The sequence below is a fragment of the Dromaius novaehollandiae genome, chromosome Z (genome assembly GCF_036370855.1).
Source record: "Dromaius novaehollandiae isolate bDroNov1 chromosome Z, bDroNov1.hap1, whole genome shotgun sequence".
NCBI lineage: Eukaryota > Metazoa > Chordata > Aves > Casuariiformes > Dromaiidae > Dromaius > Dromaius novaehollandiae.
This window is the reverse complement of record NC_088132.1, coordinates 16,598,859-16,613,580: the sequence shown is the minus strand read 5'-3', so window position 1 is coordinate 16,613,580 and position 14,722 is coordinate 16,598,859. Positions and strand designations below refer to the sequence as shown.

The window sequence follows — 14,722 nt, the reverse complement described above, 5'->3', positions numbered from 1 at the left end:
GGAAGATTTCAAAGTTAGTTGTAGGGAATGAACTTCCTGCATGGGGAGGGGTGGGCTTCAGAGAGGTGAGAGTGGAGCCTGGCAGTGACAGAGGGGATAAAAACCAGAGGGGATAAAAGTCACAATTCCTGTGGCTTTATAGTGGAAATGAACACAGCCCAGCTGTGAATAGCAAGACCACCTTCTCTCTGCTACAAGTATGCCATGATGTTTTATATGATTCTTGCCTCCCCTCCCCATGCTGTTTTGGGAAATCATTGTCACAGTACTGTACACTTGTAATTAGGCAGTGCTGAGGAGGTTAACCATTACAGTATCACAGTACCACTATCACAGAGTACCTAGAATTACGGCAATGACAGTAGTGCAGAAATAATATATAATTGCCCGCAAACCAATCTTCCCAGAAACGCTGGAATCCAAAGCAGCAACACCTGCAAAAAGAACCACAAACAAAACACTAGGAAACAGTCTTACAGAAGAAACTTGTTATTTTTGCAGTGGCTTATATCTATACAGGAAATATTTCCTTACTCTAGATATTTCTGAATACCTAATTGCCCATTGCACCTCTGGAAAAGTTCTGTAGCAGTACAACACATTTGTTGCTGACACTTTTTTTGCACTGGTTTCTCTGGATTTTAACTAGGAAAAAGTTAGTTAATTATTTCTGACACCCTGAGGTTGACCATGAATTAGATTTCCTGGGTCTAATGAAAGCACGTTCCCAGCTGTTACCATACTCACTTAACCCTTTTCCTTTCTTCAAACGTATAACATTTTGGCTTTAAAAGTACGGACTGGGGAAGGGAGCATCTATGCTGCTCAGGGCTGTTATCCCAGGCTGCTTGAAGGCACACACAAGATTGGTAAGGAACTGTTTCATTCATGGCAGGCTGCTTGTGTTAATAGATTTCCTTTTTTTTCTTTTTTTGACTAAAGCTTTACCTTTTCTCAAGTCTGGGCTGTTCCCAGTTCTCTGTCTGAATCTGTCATTGCCAGCACTTGAGGGCAGCTTTTGTTAGTGGCGGTGGAGAAGTGCTGATACAGGGATTGCACTGAAGTCAACTTAACTTCTGACAACAGTATTGTATCAAGCTGCTCATGAAGTATTTTTTAACTGTTTAAAAGATTTACAATTTTATCTCCATGCTTACAATTTGGTAACAAGGGTAAAATGAGCATTGTGATTATAAAACTTAACAGTCTATAACCACACTAGTTAATTATTCACAGATATCTATTTATTATACATTTGTGATCCGTTTACATTTTTATGTTTATTGAGTCCTATGTTCCAAGGCTGTACAGATTTCCTTGCATAGGACAGCAAAAATACCAGGATGGTATTTAACCTCAGAAGCACGACTCGTCAGGACAGTGATGTTTCACAAACTAAGTAAGACAAATCAAAGATCCTTCTGACATAAATGTAGCTTATTGATCTTTGAGCTCAGAAGGGATCTTAGCAACTATAACCGCATGTTGACATCTTTTCCAGAATGTGTATTAGCAGCAACGACGTGTGCCTAGAGCAGTCATATAATGCCTTACTTGTTCTGTTAATTGTTATTCAAAATGCAAACAGCAGTGAGAGGGAAGAATGAAGGTTACTTTATTTCATCATCTATCTGATTACTTTGGGGTCTTCCATGGGATAGTCTATCATCAGGGTGAGTATAGATGAACTACATATATGAGGAGAAACGATGACATAAAGACCATCCCACATGCAAAGTAAATAATAACAAAAAATCTATTTATATGGCAACGGAGTACACACCAGTGCACAGAAAAAAAAACCCAGCACCACAGCCATTACGGGAGGCTGTCAGCACTGTCCAGTCTTGTCTGAGAAAAAAAACAGAATGGACACAGAGGCTGGGCTATCATTCTTGTTTCTCACCTGGGAATTGGGTAAAACCAGGTGGACGGAAGATGCTTGCATTGCTGCAGGCTAAGCTGTGGCATTTATGGCAGTAAGAACTCTTAAGAATAGCTAATAACCAATAACAGGCTTTATGCTTATTCTGTGGATAACAGAAGAGTTGGTTTCTAAGGCTGTCAATGTTGTACCTTTTGCACCTGCAAACCAGTACAAGTTCTGTTCCTCTACAGGAAAAATCCATGAAGATTAGAAATCTCTGAATTTTATACTAAAACTTGTTACATGGGCTGTCAATAGTGGCTAGGTAGCCAGCAGAGGTAAGACAATAATCTTCTCACAGGATGGAGTTCTTCACAAAGCTCATTTTAAGATTTTTTTGCCTGACAGTCTTGCTGACTCAACCTAGCCTAGTAATTATGCAAGGTTATTTCCCCACGGTAGTCAGTTATAAAGACTTCACAATTAGCAATACATCAAATTCCTGTGATAGCAATTCTGCTGGCTCCAAATGAAGCCCCTTTGCAAACTACTATATTCCATGCAGTTACAGAGGGATAATTAAGGACAATGTTTGGCCCTGCATTTTAAAATTAGATAACGATCCTGTTAGAGAGTAAGCCATGCTAGAATCTAGCTTGTGCTATCGCTGCCATGTTATTCATGCTTTTGTAGTAGCTTTAAAAGCAATGTAAACCAGTCAGGCAGGCATGACTGAGTAAGCAACAGGAACACCTCTCACAGGTATGTTCTTTCTGGAAAGCAGCTGTACTCAGAAACAAAACTGGATTCAGAATTATACTTCCATTTAAAGAATGAAGTCACATTCATCATAACTGCTACACAGGTATGCACTGGGTCCTTCATTCTGCTGAGTTGCTTTTTTTTTTAATGTTAGCTTGTTACTCATGAGAAAACAATGCATAAAGATAGTTTTCCTCCCAGATATAGCCACTGTCATTAGCAAGCACCTGATAATAGGTTATACTGAGAGCTGCTGGGCTTCTTCCCCAGACCAACTAGAAATACCATTTCCTTTGAAATAACACCATAGTATTATAGTTTCTGTGGCAATAACTGAAAGAATTCACAGAAGCTTTGTGAAACAAAACATAAAACTAACACTAGGTGATATCAGTTCATTAGCTTCAGGGAGATGACCATAAAGGCCACCAACTGGTGTTAAAATCTATAAATTTATCCAGCTCTTTATTCCTGTTATTTTACCAGAACAGAGTCAAGGCTTCAACATCTGGAGCCAAATTTGTGAATCAATTGCCAGTTTTCTGCACTTTGACTTTCACGTTTTTTTGTTACAGTTTCCAACTCAAAGTTCTTTGTACGGCTTTTCTCCTTCTGCCCTGTTTTCTCTACTTTGCAACATATGTACTTGTAAAAGAATAAAACAAGGAAACAAACAGTGAAATGAAACCTCTCACATCTTCTCTTTCTTGTCCCAGGACCTCAGGGCCCAACTAACGTGAAATGCTGCACTGCATATGCCCCTCTTCCTAAGGAAAGTGTGGGAGAATAAGCAATATATGTCTGATGTTAACAGACAAAATCATGTTAACTTAACAAATCATCTTAATCATGAGTATAAAAGGCACCAAAACACAACATGGAAGAGAATGGTATAGGAACCTCAACAGAACAGAAGAGGCACGTAGATTTGGGTAAAATATGTGGACCTCCCATTTTAAATGTTAGGAAGAAAAAGAGAAGTCAGCCAGCCATTACTCACATTACCAGAACTTTTTTTTGCATGCATCCAGTCTTTTTTTATTTCAACCTTTTAAATGTTTCTGCCAATTTAGTTTTCCTTTATTTTTATAGCTGACGTTTTTGCCTTATTACTAGAGGATTCCCAGGACCTTCCTCTTTAAAAACAAACAAAAAAGACCAGAATACTGTAAAAGGCTCAAAAAAACCAAGAGCAGCAAAACTGAATTATTACACAAGATTATAAATGATGGTTTTCTTCCTGTGTTATATTCAGCTACTGATTTTTACATTTGGAACACACTGTGTTGCTAAAGTAAGAGAAAAGATACATAGATTCCCTGACTCTTACTTTAGAAACCCTGTTTCCTTGGTTAAAAGCCTCAGAGGAGGAGTCGTAGTAAGACTGGATGATAACAACGTGAGTCATCTGCAATCTCTAAAGTCCCTCTTAAATTTCCTTCACAATCTTGTTTCATTGCACATATTTAGAGCTGCTTTGCTACATGCTATTGTATAAGGACCCTTTATGCAAAGGAATATTCTGATTTAAACAAAACTGGGTATAAATATGAAACAAGCTCTCCTGAAATTTTCATTAGTAGACATTGACTTACATGCAAATCATTCTTTCAGTTCCTAAGACACTTAGGGAAAGTGACATGCTAGTATAACATAAGGTTGCTGCTTCTGGAAGGCAAATATTTACATGGCTATTTTGTCTCTGACAAAATCTCAGTCATTTGTTTTTACTATTTTTGATATCATAGAAGAACAGAGAATGTTCGTAAATGAAGCTAAAATTCAGAGGCTGCTGGAAAGGCTATAACAAAGGCTTAAAATATCACTGAAATGTATGTTTCAATAGTGATGACAGTGTTCAAAGACTCTTTCAGAATCAGGAAATTGATTTTCTAGACTTTCTGTGATTAAAAAAATAAACAATAAAAAAAAAAGAAGTCTTTCTTCTCCATGCTATTTCAGAAGGCTGTTTGGAATGTTCTAAATGCAAACTGTTTTTTTGATTTTCATTTTGCTCTGTTCTCTTTTCTGCAGCTGACGACAAACCTTTGCCCCTCACTAAATATCAGAGTGCCTCTGTCCAACTATCAACAGACTCAACCTCTTTTTGCTACTCCTAGGTCGGTCTATAGCTTTGCTAATGTTTGCTAGTAAATATAACAAGATTCTCAATGACTTCTACACTTCCCTTTCAAAAAAGCTACTCAGCTTTACTTAAAGCTTTTAAAAATTAAGCTTAATGTTTTAAAAATAAAGCTTAATGTTTCAAGTAAAAGAAACCAACCAAGAACTCTGGAAGTGTCAGAACCAGGTAGATTACTGAGACAAATTCATATGGCTGAAGGACAAAGCAGTCTTACCTGTCACTCCCAAATGCTCCCTGAAATTTGACAAACCCAGAGACTGAGTATCTGTGTTCCTAGACTTCTTGAAACTACAGTAACTTTTTTGTTTCATTTGTTTAAACAGGTAGAGAAGTCTAGATAAAACACCTCCAGGAAAGTATTTCAGAACAAAGAGACTCTGGGGCGGGTTGGCCAAGATGAGGTGAGACATGGAGAACCTCTCACATGAAGTGTGAGCAAAACAACCAAGACTGATCACCTTAATAATGTCTTCTTTTACTCAGATCCTTTCCACGGGAAGATGGGGAATTCCTGTTCTCTTTCCCTCCTGACTCCAGAACAGGGCAATGTTCCACAGAACTTGTATGTGGCAATTACAAACTAGGTAAAGCACATACCTTCCACTGCTTCTGTAATTAGATGTGGCATGTGTTGTCTTTGAGCATGGCTGAGGCCAAGAGCTAAGAACAGCCAGAGGTATTGAACCTGTATATCTCTACAGAGGTTATAAAAACATCCAAAATCACAGTAGTTAATACAGTATGAAAGAGACAGAAGCCAGTAGTTTCAGTTTACCAATATCTGACTATTGGGCCAAACTGAAACTCTTGTGAGGTGAAGTTATGTTGCATCTGGATATTATAAAGCACTTTTATCCTCCTCTGAACCTGGTCATTATGACAGACTTAAGAGCTGATGACAATTCCTGAGCAGCAACCTACAAAGTCAGGCAAACACATCAAGTAGTCATTAATATTCCTCTTTTCATTTTATTTGTTCAGTTGGAAGAAAAATGGAGTGCAGGAGAGGGAACAACATATGGTGCATTAATGAAATCTTCAAAGATGTTGAAAGGTTGTTATCCCACCCTCCTATACCTCCTCCTACCTGCTTCCTGCTTGTTGGAGTGACCTACATTTCCCATATAGAATGGAAATTTTATGCTGGCATCAACATTTGGAAATTCACAGTAAGATTTGTCATTAAACTACATGTTTGTAGAGCGTTGGGGTGATATATGCAGATGTGACAGCCAAGTTATTGACTACAGTTGCTACCACAGAAAAATTACGAAGGTTTGAGAGATCTACGCAGGCTGGGGCAGAGCATTTGCTCTGTACCAGAGCTACCAAAAAGGGTCAAAAACTGTAACTGTGGGATCCATGAATTACAGATTTTTTTTTTCTCTGGGATCTGTAGAGTAGGGGCAACTATTTTAAACAAAAACAAGCAAAACAGTGCCTAGCATGCTTACAAGTCAACCAAACAAAACTGCTCTCTGTACAAAATGATGTTACACTGTGTTGTGTTTACTTTGGATGGCTATGTGAAATGAACAAATGTCCACATGGCTTTGGCATTAGGCATAATACTGCCATTCTGGAATTGTTCATTGGGCTTTGTTAATCCTGTGATCCTGAGAGATCCTGGAGTGAAAATATTAGAATTAAGGACTAGAAATAACTACAGGGCTCTTCTCACTTCCAGTGATTATCATCTTATCTATCAGCTCCCCAGGGTATAATGCCTACATGCTGGGAGTTGTCATAGTAGTTGTCCTAACCAAGCACAAGGGTTTAAGCTTCCAAGTTTTTTTTTTTTTCCCATGGATTTTAAGAGTCTACATTTATAATCTGGTGCTGTGATTGTCCTTGTCCAGCAGCAAGAATCACACTTCAGCATATTTAATGGCTGCTCCACAAATGCTGGAAGTCATCACTAGTGCATCTCTGCAGTATTTCTCAGTTGTTCTCAAAGTTTCTAGGAAGGCCAGAAGAAATCAACATCAGCGGAAGCTGACAGGATCCACTCCTTCCACCACCTCACTTAATCTGCACAGCAAATTGATCATTAAATATAATCAACAAAAGACTGAGCTGTTTAACTCCTTTTGCCAACAGTGCTACATTTGATGATAAAGACATGAATTCTCTCTGCACAAAGATCACTGTTACCGGGCCAGCTCCCAGCACAGGCAATGCCAGAGGAAAGCATCTGGCTAAGGGGCCTTCCATGTCTGAGCGACTGCCAACCACATCATGGCTTCCTCCTTGATATTTACATTCTCTGGCGTACATCCACTGTGCACAAATCTCTTAGGAGTTCTGATATCTATTCCAGTATTCTAACAAATATCATATAGCAACAAAGGTTCCTAAAGAGTAGATACACCTATTCATCTATGATTAAGGAGCTGACCAAGGAATAAAACGCAGTTCAAAAACTGCGCCAAATTGGTTCAGCCTTATTGCTTTAACTGAGAAATTTCTGCAGCAGCTAGAGGACCATTAAATTTTCAATTAATTTTCAATTAATCCAATTTCCAGCTTCTCACGTTTTGAAGTTTTTAACACCTCCCCTCTCCCTCACCCCGATTTGGCTATTTTGGCTGCACTTTGGCATTTTGGCGCATGCACTAGGTCACAGAAATGATACTAAAGCATCCAGCATCATCAAGCCCATTTAAAAATTGTTTAAAGAACATTGCAACAGACATATGAAAGGAGAAAAACACAGGAGAATCTTAAAATGCATGTTGAGCACTTCACTAAGCAATCCTTCTAAAGGAACCACAGAGTTCTATATAAAAACAGCAGTATTGTTTTATTGCTAGGACTGCGCTAAGTTATGTGCTGTTGCAAAAATATAAAAATTACTCTTAGAAAAATACAGGGAAAAGAATAAGAAAAGAAGAAAAAAGTGCAGAAACAGTGCACTTCTTGATAACTGGATAGCCAGATAACTGTCTGAAACGTGTAACGTTGCTTGGCTTTAAAAGATGGAGCTGGGAATGTTTCTAACTTAAGACATGAATAGCATCAAAATTTCAACTGGTCCTGACTGTGTGGCAGCATGTCCCTGCTCTGACTTTTTTTTTTTACATTGTCCCTTACCTCCTGCTGACTATTCTCATTTAATTCTGTGATCATCACAGAGCTTGTGGTCAAGTCATAACAGCAATCCTTTTTAGAGGTGTTCATTTACCAATGGACCAATGACCATTTTCAACTAGTTGTCTTCCTTTTCTTCTGCTTACAGTGGGAAACACTGCTAATATAAACCATATTTGGCCTATATTTTCAGAAGTGACAAATGATTTTTGCTTGAAGAACTGAATACCAAACTCTAGCTCCAGCACTGACTTCTGTAGCAAGCTTATTGCACATTTTCTTATTCCTCTACATGGCTAAGAGATTCCAAATTTGCATTCCTCTTCCATGAGCTACTGCTAGCTCTAATTAGCAGCAACAAATACTGCACATTCTAGCAAAGGAAAGCATTTGACATATGCAGTATTAGATTCCATCCTATTTCAGTGTAAATTCTGTTGTTATTTGATAGTTGTGTGAGGAATACAGGGGAGAAAGGTTCCTTCTCACAACAGGGAAAGAAGGGTCTTCTCTATTGTTCGGTGAATTGGGGAAAATTCACGAAGATGAAGTCAGGTCTGAAGAGACTTCTGTGTCCAGTTTGCCTGGCACTATGATGCAATCTCCTCTGTGACTAAGCAGGCCATAGTAACTCTTCCTAAACAAGGAAACATGTTGGAGTCACTCACCCTAAGACTGAGAAGGGGTGTGAATAGACTACATGCTAAATATGCAAGCTAACCTGATTTTTTTCAGTCCATCAGTTCCCTTGGTGATGTGGCTAGATTCACTTTGTTGGTCAGCTTCTGCAGGGCAGTACTGCGTACCACCTATCCCCTTCCTGAGCAAAGGTGGCCCCTCTCAGGCTTCCAAAACCCAAGAAAGGGGTGTCAAAGCCAGCTGTCCTCAGTCCTTTTGTCCTTGGCCCAGTATTTCACATACTAAGCTTTTGTAGGCAATGGCAGGCTGACATAAACGTAAGACAATAATAGCTGCAGGGGAAATCACCATAACCTCAGCGAATTAGAGCCCATATTTCACTGAAGCTGTCACTGACTTGCCTGGCACTTTTCCATCTTCCCATCTCTGACTAGGAGCCTTTTTGCTCCCATTCAGCCCTTTGAGCTGGAATGATTTTGTAATACAAGTTTACTCTCACTTTAATCTAAAGATCACCTTCTCCCCATTCTCCCTGAATTGTAAGTTTATAAATGAGGTTAAATAGGAATTACTGATGTCTTCTCAGGACTGCACAGTATGTCTTTTGTTCTTTGTGTCTGTCCTGTGGGATTCTCTAGTAAATGCAGTACCACATGTTCTGCAGCTGATGGAGGCTGTGCAGACTAGTAGTAGATAGCTCACAGCTATCTACTCAAATACTGCCCATATAAGGGACTTCAGTCTTCAATTCTATCCACTGCTTCAGCATTCAACCAACACACAGGACTCAGATGCTGGTATCTGATATTCCTTGTCCATCATTCTCAACAATCTTTCACTTGATATGCATCTGATATGATTTAATTTCTTTCTCCTGTTTACGGTGTCATGGGGCTCTGAATTCTCTTTTGTACCAAGCCTTCCATTAGTTAACTGAATGACATATATAGCTGAGTCCCATTAGCAGGGCAGTTCTGATCCAGATGTTGGCTGAGGAGATCAGATAATGAAGCAGCTATGGCAAATGGAAGCCCAAAAAATGTTGTGGTATGCAATTTCTCAAAGGATATTTTTGGTGGTCCACATGCTCTATTTTTAACGTTTGTTACAGAATCCTTCCATTCCTATTCTATCAGTCCTTCTACAACTGAAGCTTTCTTGTCTATTTAAATTTCTCTGGTACTTACTTCAAAGGAAAAGGATTTCTATGACAGCTTGTAGCAATTAGCTTTTCAATCAGCCTGATAGAAAGTTAATTAATTTTCTCCTTTACTTTGGAGAAAATGATTGTTCTTTTATTAGTGGTGTCATGTAAATGCAGCCGATGAAGGTCTTACAAATGAGCTGAAGAAAGGCTAGCACATTAAGTGTTTGTGTGTTGGTGAAATGTTCCTTGCTATAAGAAAGAACCTAAGGGGTGAGGAAATATAATTCCTATAGGAAGGCACAGTAATGAATAAGCATCTGTTAGTGCAACGTACATACCACAGAAACATGTAAGATCAGAAAAGTCTTAATCCCTACTTACATAATCTAAAGAAAGTACCACTGGATTAGCAGGATAAATTTTGGTCTTCTAACTTTGAAAAGGCACTGATAAAACAGAGAAACAGACTAAAGCATAGAATGCAATAATAGTTATAAAGAATACCCTAATACTGAAAGGTGATGCCCTGGATGATTTAGGGGTTGCAAAAGTAGACATATCATGATCTCTTTCTAAATATGAGACAGAAATGGAGAAATGAATGGGAGATGAATAATCTACGGCACTTAAAGGGATGAAATGGCCAGAAAAAGGAACAGTTCGGGTAAGACATCCACAAAAATTTCTGACCCCAAATGTCAGTTTGCTAACAGACTGCTGTGCTGCACTCTGGGCAGCTGGCACAATTACTATTGCAGTATTAGGTATGATCTTTGCCTAGAGAGCTTATTGGACTACACGCATGGAAGGAAGGTACTGATACTTCTTTCCATTTATCTCTATTTGCAACCAGTATCACTTGTAGGAAAATTTTAATTTTCCTCTAGAAGGCTCTTCCCATACCCTCAAGTTAATGCCTATTCAAGCTCTGGAGATAAAATTTTCTTTGGGTGGAACATAATCAAAGCCTGGAAGAAGGGAGGATGACACATCCCTTTGCCAAGCTAGACAGGCTAGCAGAATTCATGGCATAGATCAGATTCAGATTGCAGGTGAAATATGGAGTGAATAGAGCAAAGTTTGAGTACTGAAAGCATGTGAATTTTTCATTGGTCATGAAGTTCATGTCATCACATATAGGGAAAGAGTAAAAAAGTGACTGCAGCTTGTTTTATGTAGCAAAACTATAGTTTTACATCCTCAGCTCCAGCTCAGAAGAGCAGAAGACACTGAGTTGCTTCAGACTCATTCACAGCGGTGCCACCAGCAGCCTTTGGGGATACAGCTGGGACAGAGGCAGTGGCTGCTGATGCCACAGATCCATCCACTCCGCTGGGGCTCACTATCCTTGAGAGCTGGTGGTGATCATGCACCAGAAACCAGAAGTGTACTTCAAAGTTTTATTACTGTAATTTAAAATGTTAAATAATGTAGAGGCTGTCTCAGTTGCATGAGGTCAATTGCTTTGATGGGAAAGGAGTAGATGATTATGACAGGAGTAATTTGAAGGGGATGGGCACAAAACCTTGCCTGTCAATAGCCCATGACTCTGCAGTCCTCCCTGCCTCAGCAACTACACATGGATGGGAGGACAGGATCTCCAGTATCCTTCAGTACTGCTGTAAGCAAAACTCACAACGGCAGTGTAATATCTTTGCCCTTTGCACAATGTACGTGATACCAAGGAACAAGGTGAATTCCCTGAGCCCAGATAATTAGTTTAGTCATACAGTACAATGGCTTTCTCAGAAGTTCTTGTTTCTGCAGACCCAGAAAGGCCATTAGACTCCACACAGACATCTCAAGAGTTACTCTAGGGACACTCAGGCTAGATCACTGCTTCTCCAAGGCTGGAAACTTGTATTCTGCTGCTGCTGAACAGGGACTGCAAATGATACTTCAAAAATTGAGCATCTCTCAAGAGCTGCGCTTCTTCAACTTGCAGGAAGGGGAACTGCTGAGGCAGCTGGCACCCCAGGGATGGTGATACCAAAGCAAAAATAATTTAGAAGTCTTGCATTATGGGAAACAAAATACAGTTGTTCTCCCAGCTGGTCAATGCATATTTTACCGTCAGGGTTTAACCGCAGACACAGTGATACTGTCTTTTGATCATTAACAGAACAAGCAGGTCTATGGCCCCAGCATGCTTAACTATGTGTTTTAATGTCAGTTACTAATATAGTGGACAAAAAAGTTGTTTAAATCTGAACTCTTTTGACTTTCAAAGTAAAACATGAGAACTAAGAACAGTCTAACTGATATTCTACTTTGATTTTTCTCATTTATTCCAGTTCTCTCTCCTGTTTTCCTTTACCAAACTCAATGGCATTGTGATAAAGCAAACTGGCAATTTCACAAATATGGATCCAAGGTAAGAAACTGACTCTCCAGTTTTGAGCAATGGACAAGAACAAACAACCTGTTCAAGATCCCCTTCCATCAGCCACAATTCAACAAATCCCACAGGACAAGCTACGGTCTCTGCATTTGGGAACATGTCTGGGTACTTCAGTAGGCCACCTTCCTTATTCAGACAGTTGTAATGGGTCATTGCCAGCTAGACTGAGCCAGATCTGAGGTAGAACAATCATCTTTCTACTACGAGTTAGGAGCACGGAGACAACAACATGACATTTGGTACTGGAAAAGGTGGAAGACAGGATGCTTCTTACTGTACTGCAGCAACAATCAAAGCAGCTCCTGGAGAAGAGTTTATTTCTGTAATCATGGAAAGCTTGTGGTTGGAGTGTGCCTAGGCAGACCTATTGCAAGGCAGATACTGTATTTACAGGTCACTCACAGCTGTCCTCAGAAAGGCAAGAGATACTGTTTTCTTCACCATTTCTGAGGCCAGCTCTGTGTGACCTATAAATATGACATCAATTGCCTTAGGCCTCCAGGAATTTTAGCTTTCCCCACAGGTGACCTTGTACAAGCCTGGGAGCCAGGAAACTTCCATTCACCGTCCAAGCCTCTTTGGAGCTGACTGTGGAGACTGGAAGGGCAAGGAGAGTAAAAGAAGAAAGATAAAGTTTCACTGGGGAAAAAATATAAGAAATGAGGGAGAAGTTATTGCCAGGAATTAAAACAGAGATGTTGGATAGCTGATAAAAGCATTTCATCAATACGGAGATCTGAAACATGCACCTGCTGTTTTATATGTTGCATCTTTTAAACCAAAGCCTGAAGTCCAAAACAGAACACACACAATCACTACAGAGCTGAGATTTCTGGCATTTATGGATGACCCTGAAAATATCACCGAAGACACTTCATTTATCGGATATGATTCCATCTCATAGGAGACACTGTTGGCAGAAAACAAGCCAGCCCTGCGGAAAGACCTCCACATCACAGTGCACTGCTTATACTTTGGAGATCAGTGGGAAAGGCAGGCTGAAATACCCCTGGATGAAAAAGACTGGTGGAAAAGAGGTGGGAAGCAGGGCCGTGGTTTCTCAGGACTACCTGCAGGGCTGAGGCAGCTGAATAAGATCCTGATCTCCTAACTCTGCCTACCAGCATGGGACTTAGGTGCAAGAAAACAGGAGTCTTATATTGACTAGATAGCTCCAGGCTGGGCAGGAAAGGGAGGGAAGCCCAAGCACAGGCACAGAACAGTCCAGGAAACTGGACATTTATCTCCAGCCTAAGTCCAGCTGCGATCCAGGCAAAAAAACAGATTTGTAAATATTTTTACTGCTGTTACACAGGGGAACAGCCATGCAGCGAATCTCAGTCTATGGAGAATGAAGACTAAAAGTGATTGAAGGGGCCTAGTCTGTTCTGTAAGCAGACGTGTGATGAGATATCCTGCACAATTCTAGAAAATTATCATTCTCTGATTGCAATTCAATCTGAGAGCTTCCTAGATTTTTTGAAGATGTTTTACAGGCTTTTAAATATTACAGAATGATCAGATTTAAGCCCTCTAGTTCCCAGTAACTACACAAGACATTTTCCCCCAATTCTTCCCTCCTACTGGGAAGCTGAAAATAATTTGTTTTTTATATTTGCCAAATGATTTCTTCTTTTGGAGAAGTACTTCAAAGAAGGAGATTTAGGATGTGTAGTATTACATTCAGTGCAGGATAGTCCTATAGGTCATACAATCATCTTGAATAATTCTTGAATAACACTGTAGGTTTCCAATTTTCATTTTCAATTTTCCCATGCCACTATAGCAGGAAACAGAAAATACAAATAATTTCTTCACATGAATGAGGCATTACTTGATTATTAGCTAGTTTGAGAGATGGAAATTTCAAAAGAGCTAGATATTTTGGGCCAAATTATCAGTAGTGGGCTCATGGGTCAAAGTCAATTAAATTTACATCTGACATCCATTAAAATAATTATGAGAAGAAGATTACAATTACAATTGCAAGCTGGTCTCTGAGGTAGACCAAGAATAATTTAAAAGACCATAGCGCTACTCAGTTTCTTCTGTCCCCAAAGTACTCTGTTGAATAATCTAATAATCATTCTTCTCAATTTTTTCTACAAAAATAAATGCTTACATTAGTTTTGTATTAGGCTGCAATTCAGCTTCCAGAAATTGGGTTGAAAAATTCCACAAATTTTTACCTTTACGGTATGTAAAATAAGTAAACAAATAATGCCCACCCTCTTTTACAGTCTGAGAAACTGAGTTTGCAAAGGAAAAGCACAGTCTGCAAAGTCCTCCACCTAACCACAAGAGGGAGAATTTTGCTTCTTTAACTTGAAAATAGACTGAGAGTGTTCTTGCTCCAACTGAAAAAGGCAGTGAGAGTTTTTCTACTAGGAATCCTACAACAAGTCAAAACTACCACTAGTTTATATTTTGCAAAAACTCCTGGAATTTCATGAAGGAGGGATTCCTACTATTGTAGGCTTTTCTGTGGGCTTGATTTATGCCATTATATCTACATGGACAGCGATCTGGTCATGGGACATACATTTGTACATAGCTCTTTGTCTCAAAAGCATATGTGTATGTTGATGCTTTCTAGGATGTGACTTTACCTGAGTAAGACATTCCGATTTTAAAAAAGAAAACTATTGATTATATTTTCAGAAACATCTT

At 39.4% G+C, this 14,722-nt stretch overlaps 1 protein-coding gene across 1 annotated transcript in view; it reads right to left on the bottom strand.

Annotated features, from left to right (window-relative positions):
- SLC1A1 (solute carrier family 1 member 1) overlaps nt 1-14,722 on the bottom strand; it is a 52,960-nt gene that overhangs the window by 21,316 nt on the left and 16,922 nt on the right. Inside the window, exon 3 of the mRNA XM_026119488.2 lies at nt 342-434. Within this exon, the coding sequence (XP_025975273.1) occupies nt 342-434 (93 nt within the window). The remainder of the gene's footprint in view (nt 1-341; nt 435-14,722) is intronic.